General features: G+C 37.0%; 1 protein-coding gene across 1 annotated transcript in view; it reads left to right on the top strand.

The window, feature by feature from the left end:
- Positions 1-18,069, top strand: part of LOC150104507 (SEC14-like protein 2) — a 145,869-nt gene that overhangs the window by 92,394 nt on the left and 35,406 nt on the right. Inside the window, exon 4 of the mRNA XM_090395570.1 lies at positions 3,952-4,032. Within this exon, the coding sequence (XP_090251696.1) occupies positions 3,952-4,032 (81 nt within the window). The remainder of the gene's footprint in view (positions 1-3,951; positions 4,033-18,069) is intronic.

Genomic DNA, 18,069 nt, shown 5'->3' with positions numbered 1-18,069 from the left:
TGAGGCTTTGGATGGCTTACTAGTGAGCGGATTTTTGGAAGTGTAGTGAATAAGGTCCTAATGTTGTACTTCTTAAGAACTTTAGTTAATTTTTTGGAAACTGAACTGATATATGGGATGGACATGTTACCCTTAAAGTTGGTTATTTCTTCAGTGCGGCGGCTAGGATGATTTAGAAGAAATTTTTTAATGGTTTTATCAGAATATCCATTTTGTCTAAAGACATGTGAGAGGTAATTAATTTCTTTTTGAAATTCATCTGGGTCATTCAGAAGAGAGCATGCTCTATGTCTCAAGGTAGAAATAGTTCCAAGTTTTTGTGGAGGAAATGATGGGACTGACTGTGAAGATATCTATTAGTTTGTGTAGGTTTTCTATACATTGAGATTCTAAATTTTCCATAGCAGCATGAAAGTTTTATATCCAGGAATTGTAGGGAATTGTCATATTCAAGTTTGACTGTGAATTTTATATTAGGATGCTGATTATTGAGATGATTAATAAAATCCATGAGAGAGTTGTGGCCGTGACTCCAAATAATAAAAATGTCATCTACATAGCGTTTCCAAAGTTTTGGTTGAAACGAGAAGGATGATATAGCTTTTGTTTCAAAATCCTCCAAATAAATGTTCGCAAGAATAGGAGATGAAGGATTGCCCATCGCTAGACCCTGGTTCTGTTTGTAGATGGTGTCTTAATATCGGAAGTAACCAGACAATGCTATGGGTCAGTAAATCAAACATTTTTTTGGATAATTTGTTCTTTAGTAATATTAGCACTTCTTCTGTAGGAACATTTGTATATAAGGAAACTATGTCAAAACTTGCTATTATATCATTCTCATTGATAGTTATATCTTTAATTTGTGATATAAAGTCCATGATATTGTTGACGAAGGATAAAACTATGTGATTATATATATATATATATATATATAGATTTAAATCAATTTGTATGGAATAGTTTCCAATAAAAGCTGAAAATTGCTTAAAGTCCTAAAGTATGCTGAGAATTAAGTAGGCTGAATATGTGCCATCCAAATTCTTGCAATTTTTATTTCACCATTATTGTTGAGACTAGGGTGGTTAATCAGAATTTCACAGGCTTCTTTAAATTTTCTTTCATACCAGGTTTTTGCATGATGTAATGAGCAGGTACTTTTCCAATGAATTTGATGTATGGTGTTGAGAGTGCGATCTGAGAGGCCTGCTTCACCAAAATTGTTATATTTAATGTGTCTTTTGTGTTCTTTTTTATGTATAGAAATTGTATGTCCAGTTTCACCAATATAAGGTAAGTTACAGGTGCAGAAGATGCAATAAACTCCAGATGTGCCAATGCGAGAGGAGGATCCTTAGATGAGTTGAATGTTTTTTAATTTTATAGGTGGTTTAAAAGTGACATTAAGATTATAATGGTATAGGATTCTATTGATTTTTTCTGATAACCATTTAATGTATGGGATGGTTATGGTTTTACTGTAATCTGTATTCTTTTCTGAAGAAGTTTTATGAAGAACTATATTGATGCCAGCCTGGCTGGCTGAGTGGTTAGCGTAGCTGTTCTCCAGCCATTAGTGCTTGGGAAATTGTGAAGAAATATTTGTTAGCAGCAATAGTAAGCTGTATTCCACGAGTGAAGAAGACACAATTTGGAGTAAAGTGGATGACAAACAATATTAAAAGGGAACTGCATGTGAAAAAGAGGAAGAGCAGATGCATGAAGAATATAAGACACAGGCCAGGAGAGTGATTAGTATGGTAAGGAAGGCAAAACTGGCATATGAGAAGAGATTGGCCCTAAGATCCAAAGAAAATCCTAGGGAATGTTTTAGCTATGTGGCCAGTAGGAGGAGAAATGATTGTAGAAGAATGACATTGTATACTCAGGATTAAAAATGGGAATAGAGTGACTGATGCAGAGGACATAGTGGAGTTGTTCAATGAGCACTTTATTGGAGTATTTCACTCTGGAGAAAAAGGTTTTAATACTAGAGGGGTAGGACAAGTTTCAGGTTTAGAGGTGCAAGAGGAGAATGTGTTCCAAATACTGAGTATTCTGGATGTCAATAAAGCAGTGGGACTAGACGATATTTCACCATGGATTTAGAGAGAATGAGCTAAAGAACTGACAGCTCTGCTGACCTGGCTTTTCAATGAAAGTCTGGCTGTGGGAAAGGTGCCCAAGGAATGGAAGGAAGATAAGATAGTACCTTTGTATAAGGATGGTAGCAGACTGGAAATGTCTAATTATAGACCAGTTTGTGTTTCATCAGTAGTTGTTAAGATCTTGAAGAAATTAGTGAGGGACTGTATACAGCGTTGGGCAGATGAGGGTAATGTTATCTGTGTGAGTAAACATGGATTTGTTAAGGGGCACTCTTGCTTTAATAATATGATTGCCTTTTATAATAAAGTAATAATAGCAGCCGATGAGGGAAAGGCATATCTTCCATTTTTTTGGATTTTGCAAAGGCATTTGACAAGATGCCACATGATAAGCTGATATTTAAATTGCAGCACATGGATTTAGATTTCGAGTTAGTCAACTGGATTCAGGATTGGCTGTCTGATAGGTATCAGAGAGGGAGTTGTTTATGATGAGGCAATATCAAGGAAGCAGAAGGTTACAAGTGGGTTTCCACAGAGCTCAGGACTGTGACCTGTATTGTTTAACCTTTATATCAATGACATTCAATGGATTGCAAGGAGATACTCAATTGTTTGCAAATGAAATGAAGAGACTGGGGAGAGTTATTAATAATAGTACAGATGTGGTGGCCCTCCAAGAGGATTTGAATAAACTAGACAGATGGGCAAATGAATGGGGGTATTGGTTTTATGCAGCAAAATGTAAAGTCTTGAAGTTTGGGATACATCGATGGGAGGCTGCATACTTGATTGGAGGAGCTGTACTTGGAGGAAGTAGGGGAGACAAGAAATCTGGGGGTGATGATTGATAGAAAAACTGAAATTCAGGAAGCATATTGCAAAGATGGTGAAGTTAAACCAGAGAATTGCTGCAATACTGAGAAGGATGCTGACCTGCAGAGATAGAAGAGTTATCATTTCATTGTATAAGACCCTGATCAGACCACACTTAGACTGTTGTTTTCACATTTGGTCTGCAGGATTTGAAGGGGATAAATTAACTGTGGAGTGTGCAGAGATGGGTAACAAAGATGGTTTTAGGACTGTGCAATGTTAGTTATGAGGATCAGCTGAGGGAATATGGACTGCAGAATTTGGTGGATAGAAGAAGGAGAGGTGATATGATTGAGACTTTTAAACTTTTGAGAGGTAGTTACAGGTTGGATACTCGGAAGTTATTTCACTTGGTGGAGCAGCAGGAAGAAATGATAACAAGGGGCCATCCCTGGAAGTTATTAAAGGAAACTGTGTGAGCAAGAGGGTGGTTTCTTTCCATTCAGGGTGGTGGAAACCTGGAATGCATTGCCTGATAGTGGTGAGAGCAAGTTTATCATACCACTCCTTAAACTCATTGATCATTCGAGGTGTGGTATGATAGACTTTGTGTTTCCTAGGAAGGACTTCCCACAATGAGTTTCTTAACTCCATGGAAGCTTGAATAATAATAATGATAATTATTATTATTATTATCATGATATTAATAATAATAGTCAGAAATATATAAGTTATAGAAAGATTTTTATAAAATTGATGCAGAAAAAAAATTTTGAATGCATGAATAGGAGGAAGGGGATATGCTAACACCCATGAAATTGTGTTGGATTGTGTGGTTAATAAAGACATAAGGATTACTAGATTTTTTTGTTTGGAGAGTGGTGTATTAGTGCAATCTATTACTGAGAGACGGTTTAATGCTTTGTCAACAGATGAGTTAAAATAGAAGTATTCAAGTTTTCAGACTCCATTGAGATATCCATATAATGATAATCATTGATAACCACTTTTTATGGTTTTCTTATAGCCCAGAAAGTACTGAATAACATGTTGAAGATTTATGAAGCTAATTATCCTGAGCACTTGAAAGTAGGCTATATCATAAATGGTAAGATATCATACTGTTGCAAATTTAAAAAAAAAATTTCAATTAAAAAAAAACATATCTGGATGTCATAACTTTTAATTATAGTATTAAAAATATTTTAAAGCTTATTTTGATACTCCTTCCAAGTCCAAAAAAAAATTCCACATTAAATTGTTTAATGATCATAAGCTACTTTGGTGATCCTAAAGCATCAATTTATTACTATTACTATTATTACTATTATTACGGGCAACTCCAGGGAGTCATTAGACTCATCGAGGGAGGCCCCAAATCATATTCATCACAACTATTTGACATTCATACAGTATCTATCATACCTCGACTTAAACTCATTCACTGTCACAGCATCCACCACAGACTCAGGGAGCGCATTCCACTCATTCACTACTCTAAAAGTAAAGAACCCAGCTCTAACACCTTTACTAACCACACTTTTGCCCAGTTTCCATGGATGTCCCCTAGTCCTCCCACAACCAGCCCTGTTCTCAAAAATATCTTCCGAATTAATTTTATAGAAACCCTTCAGTAATTTGAATGTCTCAATCATATCTCCCCTCCTCCGTCTATCAACCAATTTTTGCAACCCACAAATCCTCAACCTGTTCTCATACGGTTCATTCCACAGACCTGCTATCATCTTGGTCACTCGCCTCTGGATCCTCTCCACCTCCTCCCCATCAAGAAGAAACCTAGGTGACCAAATCTGAGCACAGTAGTCTAGATGGGGTCTTATCAAGGCTCGATACAGAGGAACAATAACCTGCTTGTCTCTGCTTGTCAACGTATTCTTCAGCAACCAAGTGATTTGATGAGCTGTTTTGGTCACTTTTGCAATGTGTCCCCTAAATTTCAATTCCTTATCTACCAACACTCCTAAATCTCGTGCCTCATCAATTTCCTGGAGCAGAGTTCCACCAATGCAGTAAACTGCCGCCAATCTTTTCACCCCAAAATGCTTAACCTTACATTTTGCCACATTAAACTGACATCCATTCTCCTTAGCCCAGACCTCCAATCTATCCAAATCATCCTGCAAAATTTTGACGTCATCTGCATTCACTATTGCCCTACCCAACTTCGCATCATCCGCAAACAAATGAACTGTTCCTCTCAGATCATTTCCTATATCATTTATGAACAAATTAAACAGCAGTGGTCCAAGAACAGATCCTTGTGGCACACCACTAGTCACAGGCCGTCTTGTGGACTCTACTCCCGAGTAAACCACTCTCTGATATCTCTCCGTCAACCACCCTCCTATCCATCTCACCAACCCTATGTTCATTCCCATATGCTGCAATTTACTGATTAGAATTCCATGTGGAATCCTGTCAAAGGCCTTTGCAAGGTCCAGTAGAATCACTGCAAACCCATTACCCTTATCCAGTTCAGCCGTCACTGTGTTATAAAACATGAGCAAGTTACTGAGGCATGATCTACCCTTCAAAAAACCATGTTGTCCCCCACACAATATCCTATTTTCATCTATCCAATCCTGTATTCTTTTCTTGACTAATTTCTCCAAGACCTTGACAATGATTCCTGATATGCTAATCGGTCGGTAATTTACAACAGCAGTCTTGGAACCACCTTTATGCAGTGGAACTATTTTCCCCTCTTTCCACCCGCTCGGGACTAACCCAGACCCGAGACTCAAATTAAACAAAATGGTTAAGGGTACTGACAATTCTTTAGCTGTTTCTCGTACAACAAGAGCTGGTATACCATCCAATCCCACAGATGTATTGACATTGAGGTTATGCAATAGACTACTCACCTCCTCTTCATTCACCACAATTCCCTTATAATCTACTGGTTTATTCGTTTCTGCAATGTCACCACCTGGATGATATACTTTTGCAAAGTGCTCACTCAGTAACTCAACTATCTCAACTGATTCAGTTACCTCCCTACCATCGGCATTCTTTAAAATCAATCTGCCATGTACATTTTTCCTTTTACTTGCTACATATCTAAAAAACTGTTTAGGATTCTCTTTAGCCTGCATGGCCAATGTCCTTTCGTAATCCTTTTTTGCTTTTCTTACCACACTCGTCACCCTTCTGGCCTGCGCTTTATACCGTTCATGTGCCTGCCGGTCACCCTTCTCCTTAAATTCCCTCCATAGTTGTTTCTTTTTTTGCAACTCAAGCTTAATGGTGTTATTCATCCATTTAACCCCTACTTGATTTATTGTTCGGACTCTAGGTATACAGTCAGCCATTGCTTCATGCAAGTACTTCTTAACTACCTCCCATGCACTATCAACTTCTAGTCCTTGCAGTTGTACATGCCATGGCACTGAACCAATCAAACTCCTAAGTTTGTCATACTTTCCAGCCCGATAATTGCACATGTACCCTGTCTTAATTGAAAATTCTACACCTTTAGCCACCTCCCAAGTTAAGACCCTATGATCACTCTCACCGATTGGTGGCAATGTGGTCATATTTGTTACAGCCAAATCCTCAGATGTAATTACTAGGTCAAGCACTCTCTCACCCCTAGTATTTTCCATTACATGCTGTCGCAGATAGTTATCCCTTAATAATCGTATAAAATCCAGTTCCTTCCTCCCGTGTGTCCTCTCCTCACTCCAATCAATGCGACCATAGTTGAAATCTCCCATAATAATCACCCTCCTTCCACCCATTTCTTCTATTTGCTTGTGCATACTGTCACCACCATCTTTTCCATCACCTGGTCTATAGCAGCACCCAATTGTGTATTTAGTTCTGCTAGCCACAATCTCACACCAAATGGCCTCAAATGTGCTCTTTTCTCTATCCTGCAATTCAACTTCTATTCTCCTTGGCTGGAGCTCATCAGCTATCATCAACAATACTCCTCCCCCCCATTTTATTCTCTCTGTCATTCCTGAACACACTATACCCATCACATTCAATCCCACTAGTTATATCATCTACAGTCAGCCATGTTTCACTAATACCTATAACCTGTGGTCTGGAAGTGCCAACCATGGCCAAAAACTCTTCCTTCTTGTTCCTAATACTCCTAGTATTAGTGTACATGAATTTAAGACCCCCATTAGCCCCAACCCTACCTTGATGCCTTATATTAACTATCCCACTCAGATTTGTTGTCCTTATTTGCTCTGGCATATTATATTCATTCTTACATTCAACTGCCTCCATAAGGACTGTATCTCTACTCCCCCCCCCCCTAACAAATCTAGTTTCCCTGAATTTGCACATCCACTACATTCAGCAACAATTTCTCAAGTCTTCTTACACCGTAACCATTCAAATGCAAGCCATCCATCTTATATAGATCCTTTCGCCCATCAAACTCACTCCACACATCCACAAATTCCACACCACTCGTCATACATAACCCACGCATAAAGTCATTTGCAATTATAGCCCTCCTTTTAAACATTTCACTGTCATACCATGGCAAAAGACTAATCATTCTAACTCTCTCACTCTTTTCGTTTGCTACCTCAAACAATTCATTCAGGTCTTCTATCATTTCCATTTTATCTCCTTTCAAATCATTCGCACCTGCCACAACAATCATTTCTTTCACCCTTTCCTTTTGCTCTCTAATAGATGCAGTTACGTCCTTTATGGGCGCACCAGGTTGGTACGATTTTGTCAAATCCTCTACTAACACACCTCGTACTAACGAGTCTCCATACAGCACTCTATCCTTCATTTTGTTCATGTTCACATTCATACGTCTATTTTTCCTGTCATACCTTTTATTATTGGTTGGTTCATTCAGTCTACTTTTGTTCATGCACTCTAGCTGCTGTTTTGCTCTTCCTTTCGCACTATTCAACAACGCAATCTCACTCAATGCATCTATCTCATCTTTTTTGTTCTCTGAGAAACCATTTATACTATCATTCACACTTTCTACATTCACACTCTCACAATTTTCATGTACAACCTCGCCGTTTCTTGTCATATCCCTATTTCTTTCATTCTGAAGGTTGACAAAAATATCACACTCACGATCCGAAATACACTTCAATTCCGCATTCTCCCTACATTTTCTACACACATTCAATCCTTTATTATCATCTAACCACACTCCGACCGCACTCCGCAAAGCGTACATTTCACAGCTAGTACACTGACTCATTTCTTTTATGCTACCGTTCTTTGATAACGATGGCGAACTTTCATTACTGGCCGCCATTTTCCTTCGCACAGGTGCCATACTTATCTGTAACGTGTTTTGTCAAATTATACGTTATAACACACCAAAAATAGATGCACTAAAATACGCAAGGCAAACAAAACAAAACTACACAATATTAAGTAATTTGTATCGATAACTGAAAATGATACTTATCTTATCTGGAGCTTGCACTAACACTACACATTACGAATTCATCTAGCGGCGACTTCCCGACATAGATTATGTTATAAAACACTTTAGTACACTAACCACGCTAATAAAGCTCCAATAATATACCAAAATTAAACACTTAAGTCCATTAAATTGAATCCAAAACACCAATAAATCAACAAAAAACACAAATCTCTCAGGAGCTCTCCGATAGCACGTCCGTTCTATGTGAATTTAGGTGCATTTAAAGTCTATAAACATCTTTAGGAGTTTGTTGTGACCTTCCTTTCTTTCTGCAAGCATTCTAGTACTCTGGTTAGATGGATTTTACTTAAATTTCATTAAAATCATTACAGACACTGTACTCTGGTTGTATGGCATTTAATAAAATTTAGGATTTCTATTCAGTTTTGAATCCTTTCAATTTTGGTTTCAGCTAGATCATTTATTGTGGCAAAATCTCCTGAGCACTTGAAAGTTGGATGGGAAGATATGAACAGTGTGTGTGTATATGTGTGTGGGAAGTGTTTAAAAAAAAATGCTTAAATGATGCAATATCAGATCATGTCCCTAGAGTTCAAAGAATAAATAGGGTAGGAGTGATGTGTAATCTAATTAATTAAAACATTTTTAAGAAAAATAGTATGTGTGAGGAATACCATGTGCATAAGGACGATATCAGTTATGATAATTATAAATAGCATGCCAGAAGAGTTGCAAATGTTGTATGGAAAGCTAAGGGAATATGAAAAGAAACTGGTTCTGCAAGTTAAAGACAATCCAAAAGAATTCTAATGTTATCTGCAAGAATTTGAAAGAATAACTCTACTGAATGGAGATGGTATGTGGGGGGGGGGGGACTGATGCAGAAGAGATTGTTTAACTAATGATTAGCCATTTGGCTAAAAGTTATCAATCTGGCATATGCAACATTGAACTCGCCAATACTACTTCACTATATGAAGAAACTCATGTATATGAGGAAGTACAAGAGCTGTTGCACAAACTAAATAAGAATTATGAAATAGGAACTGATGGGATATCAGCACAAATGCAAAAAAAGTGTTCAGCTGAACTGGCTATATAATTTGAGTGTTAGAACAGGAAAGAATGTATGGTAATATCATTACACAAGAGTGATACAAAGATTTATGTATCCAACTATTGACCAATCTTGTAGGAAGTTTTTTCACTTATACTATAAATTAAAGATACCAAGAAATTATATACTTGGTTTAATCCTTTATCCAAGTGTAAGCAAACAAAGTTTGTGCTTAAAGTATTTTCAGAACTTTAGGTGCAAACTTTGCTTACACTTGGATAAAGGATTAAACCATGTATATAATTTCTTGGTATCTTTAATTTATTGATCAATCAGTATCTCAGGAATGATAGTGAAGATTTTGGAAAAGTTGGTTAGGGCTTACATTCAGAAGTGGGTTGACAGAGAACCTCTACTTTGCAACAAACAGCATGGGTTTACTAAGGGAATGTCATGTTTTAGCAACTTGCTCACATTCTATGATAATGTTACTACTGAGTTGGACAAGGAGAATGGATACACCATGATACTTTTGGATTTTGCTAAGGCTTTTGACAGAATACAGCATGGACCATTAAATAAATTGGCAAATATGGAATTGGATTATAAATTATAGATAAGAGGATGGCTGACTAACAGATAACAAAAAAGTCATATATGGGGAATGTGTATCCGCAAGGTCTGGGTAACTAGTGGTGTGCCTTGAGGATCAGTCCTTATTGTATCCTATTCCTTCAGACATACGGCTGGTGGGGGGGGGGGTAGCTATATGCTACCATACTAGGGAAATCATTGTGAGCAAGGTGGTTTCCCATTGCTTTCCTTGCCATAGTATATTTTATGACTGTAGCTGCGTGTGTTCACGGGACCGGTTTGTCTGTTTTGAGGGATGAAAAACCCGAGTTAACGGGAGAAAAAACCCTCCACCTCTTTATGAGACCATTTAGCTCACCTTTCGTCGAAAGAGACCAGATAAAGGTTCCTCACCTCACTGACAGGAATCGAACCCTGTCTTTCTGACCAAAGGGCTTCACCTGTACTGACTGAGCTATGGAGGCTCGATCAGTCCTTAGTCCATTGTTATTCAATCTGTACATTAATGACATTGGGAAGGAGTTGACAAGTGACATACAGCTGTTTGCTGATGATGCAAAGATAGGTAGGGTAATCAGGAGTGCTGCTGATATGCAATATACTTGCAGAATGATTTGAATAGACCAGAATTATGGGCATGTGAAAACGGTTGTAATTTCAATGATAATAAATGTAAGGTCCAGTGTTGTATTATATTGGTAGGATTATGCTAGGGGTTTTCATAGACAGGAAGTTGAAGTTCAAGGGTCATATAACAAAGATTGTAAATACAAGTCAGAGAATAATTGCAGTTCTGAAACAAACCTTGACATGTAAAGATAAGGAAGTCATTTTGCATCTTTACAAGGCCTTAATAAGACCTTGTGTGCAGGTCTGGTCCCGATGGTGATTCTGATACAGTGGAGAGAGTGCAAATGAGTGTGAAAATGATATCAGGATTATGGAATACTGATTATGATGACAGATTGAGAATTTGTAGGCTGCAGACACTAGCAAACAGGAGAAAGAGGATGATATGATTAAGACAAATTTCTGAAAGGATTATACAGAATTTTGCTAGATGGAATTTTTAATTTTATGGAGGGATGGGGAAAGAATGAGAGGGCATTCTTGGAAATTGAGAATTAACTGTCAAGAAAAGGGTGAGGGCTAAATTTTCTCTTAGAGAGTGGTGCATGTTTGGAATGGATTGAAATCAGATATTTTGTATGTAAGTAGCGTGAATGAATTCAAGAACAGGTATGACAACTGGTGTGAATATTATTGCCACCCTCAATGAGTTTCTGACACCCTGGAGGTCTCTTAATAATAATAATTAATAAATGATTATTATGATCTGATCTCCATAGAGTCTGAAGAATCATTACTGGAGGCAATCACTAACCATTCATACATCCTTATAATACCTCTTCTTAAACTCATTCACTGACACAGTATACATTCAGGCAACCATTTCTGCTAAGACTCCAATCATTTGACACTCTCCAAGCAAACATTCTAGTCCTTACATCCTTGCTTAACATACACTTATTCAACTTCTGAGGTAGTGATGTCCCCTTATTTTCTCCATCTGTTGTGTATTGAAAAATATTTTCTGCTTCCATTCTGTAAAACTCCTCTAGTGACTTATATATTTTTATCATATCTCTTTTCTTTTATCAACCAAATTTTCCACTTCTATTTTGTATCTCTATAAGGAGAAATAGAGCACCACCTTCTCTGGATCTTTCTCCAGTAGAGTTTAATAAAATTGGAGACTTATGATGCACATAAGAATATGTCCATGTAATAAAATTTTGGTTTTCAGTTTGTTCATTTTTATTGAAACATTTGAAGAATGATTGAAATAGATATCTGTTAGCACTTTCTCATGGTGTGTCTCATTATTAGGTTTCTGCATGGATACTGGACAAGTGAGAATATGCTGGCAGTTTGAAACTTAGCCAGCAAGTTGCATAGAGCATCTGAGCTAGAGATATCCAAAAATACACACATATCTCAGCATTTATAGGGTTTATTAAAATAATTTTTTCATTATTTATACAGAGTAACTCACCAAGTTTTTATGAAGTTTAGTAAAGTTCAATGTCGGCACCTTTTGTAGCCCAACAGATGTCAAACTGATACTTGAGATCTTGCAAAGTGTTTTCCATTATCTGAGTCATTATTAGAATAACTACTGCAATGATACATTGTTTCAAATTGTCCAAATCTCAAACTGTTCTCTAGTACACAGAGTCTTTAATAAAGCCCCATGCAGAAAAGTCATGATGCCCTATTCAGAGAACTAGGTGTCCAGGCAGTTGGGCCTCCTCTTCCAATCCAGCATCCAGAAAATATAGTAACATCTCGATGGAAGTGTGGTGTAGCACCATCTTGCTGAAATATGAAACCTGGGAGAATCTCTGGAACAGCAAAGATCTACAGCATGTCAAGGTAAGCGAGTCCTGTCACTGTGGGCTCTATGAAAAAAATAGACTAATGATGCCATTTTTTGTGCACTCCTAACTAGACATTGATGTGTCCCTTTCATTTTTGATCACTTGGTAAGGATTCTCAGTATTCCCAAATGCAGCAATTGTGTCTCTTAATTTTCCTGCAAATGTGAAAGGTTGATTCATCACTGAATAACAACAGATCAAAATAATTGGGATTATCATCAACATGGCTGATCATCTTAGTAGTGAAATCAGCATTCAACAGTGATCATCTGGCTGAAGATGTTGAAGAAGTTGGTTTGTATTCACACACACACACATAGAAATGCTTGTGAAGAATGTCATGAACGGTTGAACGAGGAATCTGCAGTTCATTCTTAGCCTATCTAATTGACTTATGTAGACCCTTGAGAGAATGATGCACACATTGAATCCATAGTCGCACTCTTTTTTGAGTGTTTCCCAATTTGTGAAACCATACTTCCTGCCTCTTTTAGTCTTATCTTACCGAATAATAGATTTTGATCTAGGAGAATCCACATTCCATTCCAGTCGTGCGAGTTGCCTAACACACACAACTGATTTAAATTCAGCTAACCAAAGCACTGCACCTTCTGCTGTGGCATCCACATCTTGACTGGGGCAGTGCCATTCTTATGTTGTTTTTGCATATCGGTGACTACACATGGGCCCTAGTGATCTTGAAAGTGTCACAAAACAAATCTTAGAGATATTTCTTATTGAGTGAGCTTTAGTTTGAGAAAACAAAATGAATGGTTCTAGCGTTATTCTTCTAACGCTAGAACCACTTACACTTTGGATAACTATTTTTGGATATCTCTAGTTCATACACTCTGTATTTTATAAAAGTTAAAATTACAATAATCATGATGGTAGAGTGATGAAATGTCATGATTGCCAGTAAACAGTAATCGTGATGAAATGTCATGATTGCCAGTAAACAGTAATCATGATGAAATGTTATGATTTCCCTCCCACTGCCATATTTCCTCCATTTTTGTCAGGAAACTATATTAACACTCAAAATTCAGTTACTAGAACAAACCCAGATCAACAGAATTGAAGATAGACCCCGTTATGATAAAAAGATTATTTTTAAACACTATAACTATTGGAGAGATTGGCTTCTATTTGGGTTTATATAGGTCAAATTTATTTTAAACTAAGTTAGAAAATACCGACAAGTTTCGCCAGCTTTAGCTGTTTGGATTCATCAGGGTAAAAAATAGATGTATGACAACTTAAATGCTAAAACTATTACACAAAACTATAAATGAAGGAAGAACCGAATACAATTGCATTTTTACAAAAAGCAGAAGAACACATACATTACACACATGGCGCGTGTATGATCTCACTTATTGTTATGTAGGAACGTTCTGTAATTGGCAGCAAGATTTAATTCTGGCATGTTTAAAGATCTTATGAGGGTCTTCCAAATCTCAGACAGAATTAATCCTTGGTTTCTATTTAGGTTTTGTTTTGAACAAATAACTGTTATGGCTTCTTTTATACTTTGGGAGGGGAAATCCTCCTCTAAGTAGGGCATGGAGCTTTTGTCCCATTCTGTGGTATGGTTTGTCTTGGAGAAATGAAAGGCCAACCCCGATTTGTCTTCTTTATTATTATTATTAATGTCTCCTATGTGTTCCTTTTTTCTGATTTCAAAACTTCTAGAAGTCTGACCAATATTGTTTAAGCCGCACGAGCAGGGGATGTTGTAGACACCGGCATATTTGAAAAAAGGATGACTGTCTTTTGGAGATCTTAAGAATTGGCAGATGGTCTATGAAGGTTTGAAAGCCACTCGTATTCCATGTGGCTTGAGGAGTCTAGCAATCTTATTGGAAACTGTCCCCGTATATGGAATCACGATAGTGGAATTATAATGTATATCTTCAGGCTGTCTGTGTGGGGTGTCACAGAAAAGTATCTTGTGGATCAATTTTCTAGGATAACCATTGTTTATAAGGTTATTTGATATCAGGAATAGTTCATCTTTGAGGTCTTCATCTGTAGTGATGAGAGAGGTTCTATTTTTTAGCATGTGTACAATACTAAGTTTCTGGGAAATATGGTGTGAAGTAGTGCAAGTAACAATCTGTATTGGTTGGTTTGCGATGGACTGTAAGGTTGATGCGTCCATCTATTTGTTTCTTAATTAAAGTGTCCAGAAATGGTAATTGTTTTTCTTTCTCAAGTTCGAAAGTGAATTTCATTTTGTGATGAAATGAGTTAATCTTGCTGAGAAAATCAAACAGATCCTTTTCTGTGTTTTTCCAAACAATAAAAATGCCGTCCACATATCTCCACCGTACTGTTGGTTTAGAGTTTAGTTGAGATAAAATTTTACTTTCAAGTTTCTCCACGAAGAGATCCACACAAGCTGGTGATAGAGGGCTGCCCACTGCAAGGCCTGTTAATTGTTGATAAATAGTTTTATTCCATAGGAAAAAATTAGACTTTAAGCAATGATGGAACAGAGAAGTAAGAAAGGCACATGTCTGGATTTCTGATACCTACATACGAAATTCACAACATTTCGTGGAGAAATTAAGCAACATTTCGATCTCCAATACAGATCTTCTGGCTAGCCTGGATGTAACATCTTTATTCACCAATATTCCAGTAGAGGAAGTAATCGACATTTAAGGAACCTCTTTCCTCAAGACATTACTTCTCTGTTCCATCATTGCTTAAAATCTAATTTTTTCCTATGGAATAAAACTATTTATCAGCAATTAACAAGCCTTGCAATAGGCAGCCCTCTATCACCAACTTGTGCGGATCTCTTCATGGAGAAACTTGAAAGTAAAATTTTATCTCAACTAAACCCTAAACCAACAGTACGGTGGAGATATGTGAACAACATTTTTATTGTTTGGAAAAACACAGAAAAGGATCTGTTCGATTTTCTCAGCAAGATTAACTCATTTCATCACAAAATGAAATTCACTTTAGAACTTGAGAAAGAAAAACAATTACCATTTCTGGACACTTTAATTAAGAAATAAATAGATGGACGCATCAACCTTACAGTCCATCGCAAACCAACCAATACAGATTGTTACTTGCACTTCACTACTTCACACCACATTTCTCAGAAACTTAGCATTGTACACATGCTAAAAAATAGAACCTCTCTGATCACTACAGATGATAAAGACCTCAAAGATGAACTATCCCTGATATCAAATAACCTTATAAACAATGGTTATCCTAGAAAATTGATCCACAAGATACTTTTCTGTGATGCCCAACATAGCCAGCCTGAAGATATACATTATAATTCCACTATCGTGATTCCATATATAAGGGGACAGTTTCCAATAAAATTGCTAGACGCCTCAAGCCACATGGAATATGAGTGGCTTTCAAACCTTCATAGACCATCTGCCAATTCTTAAGATCTCCAAAAGACAGTCATCCTTTTTTCAAATATGCCGGAGTTTACAACATCCTTTGCTCGTATGGCTTAAACTATATTGGTCAGACTTCTAGAAGTTTTGAAATCAGAAAAAAGGAACAAATAGGAGACATTAATAATAATAATAAAGAAGACAAATTGGGGTTTTCCTTTCATTTCTCCAGGACAAACCCTACCATAGAATGGGACAAAAGCTCCATGCCCTACTTAGAGGAAGATTTCCCTCCCGAAGTATAAAAGAAGCCATAATAGTTTTTCGTTCAAAACAAAACCTAAATGGAAACCAAGGATTAATTCTGTCTGAAATTTGGAAGACCCTCATAAGATCTTTAAACATTCCAGAATTAAATCTTGCATTTTGGCTGCAATTCATCCGCTATCATTAGCAATACCCCCCCCTCCTATCTTCTCTGAAAGTACTAAGCCCTTCACATTCTATCCCTATAACTACATCATCTGCCGTTAGCGAAGTCTCACTAATGCCAATAACTTTTGGTAAGGATCCATTAACCAATGCCCAAAACTCCTCCCTCTTGTTTCTGATACTTCTGGCATTAGTATATAGAAACTGCATCATCCCTGTAGTCTCTCATCCACCTTTACTTACTTCCTGAATTGACATTCCTATTCAATATTTTTGCCTGAAAAAACTAGATTCGATACTTGGTTATTCTCACACTCACTTGCCTCATGGGTGCCTTCACACAAACTCACTTGCTTCTACCCTAATTGCTTAAGTTTTCCTGAATTTGCACTTCAGCATGCTTGGTGAATACAGCTGTCTCTCTCTAAACACCTAACACTAAAACCATTTAGATGCCATTTACAAAAACCATTTACATCAGTATTATACAAATCCTTCTTTCCATCAAACACAGACCGCAAATGCACAAATTCTACATCATTCTTTCTGCAAAGTTGCCGATGTTGCTGAACAATAAATATATTCTGGTGATAGTGAGCAATGAAAGGAAGGGAGTAGCTACAGCAGTCAACACTAAATGTGAAGACAAACTTCATGAACAGCAGCCAGTTTCAAGTATTGGCCAAATTTCAGAAAAGAGAATTGGACTACGAGACGTATTTATATTTTAAGGTTCTTCTAAGGAACAGGTAGAGGAGTTTGTCAAATCAGTGGGCAGCTAACATAAAACAAAAAGCTAGTTCTTCTTAGAAGTCTAAGTAGCATGGTTGAAAATTTTGAAGAAAAAGGACATTGCTAATGATAATGGTAAGCACCTGCTGGATTTAGTAATAGCATTATTTTCTAACCTCCATGGATAGAGTCAGAACTCATTGTAGGCCAGACACTCACAGACCACAATACCTCTCATAACCTTATCTTGAAAACATTCAGCAATGGAGCATTCATCAACCTTTCTGACAACCCATTTCATTCATTCACCACTCACAGGTCTGACTCTCACTGATGAGATCTCAACAAAGGTCGAAACTGGTCTGGGTAGTGATCCCCCATAATGTATAACATCATACATGTCTGCTAGGGAGATGTTTTACATTATGGGAAATACTAAGGATAGTGATCAGATCTTACTCCACCTTTACTACGAGTTGCCCTTGTCATGAAAGGTTTGCTTACGCTTGGGTCTGCCGAAACTTTTATAGTCTCTATATATATATATATATATATATATATATATATATATATATATATATATATATATATATATATTCGGCCCAAAACTCTTGTAGTTTCTCTGTTCGGCTTTGAAATAATGTTGGATTCAATATCTACTTAATTTGAATAATTTTGCATCACCGAAGTGAAACCTTTTGGCTCTTTTTTTCAGTAAAAAAATCTCCTTTTCACTTACTTATTCACATGACCTTTATATTCAAGGATTACTTCTCATTCTCTCACAGTGTGTTATCCTGTGCCACCTCTCACCAACTTATATGTCGTAGTCATATCATCTCTTCCCCTTCTGTCTATCAAGCTCTGCAGACTATATTCCCTTAATTCCTCCTTGTACTCAAAGTTCCAGAGGCCTGACGGAGTCTTAGTTGCTCACCTCTGCACTCTCTAATATAATCTTATTACACAGATATCCAGTGAGAAGATCTATACACAGAAATCTAGATCTGACCAGATTAGTAATAACTTATACAGTGAAAGTATTGCTTTCTTATATTTACTTGTCACTGTTCTCATTGTGGTAGAAGTTTGCTGGGTA

This window comes from Typopeltis vanoorti, chromosome 7 (assembly GCF_054136105.1).
Source record: "Typopeltis vanoorti isolate ZY-2024b chromosome 7, IOZ_Tvanoo_1.0, whole genome shotgun sequence".
NCBI classification, from domain to species: domain Eukaryota; kingdom Metazoa; phylum Arthropoda; class Arachnida; order Uropygi; family Thelyphonidae; genus Typopeltis; species Typopeltis vanoorti.
The sequence above is the reverse complement of the archived record's forward strand: the minus strand, read 5'-3'. Positions and strand labels throughout refer to the sequence as shown.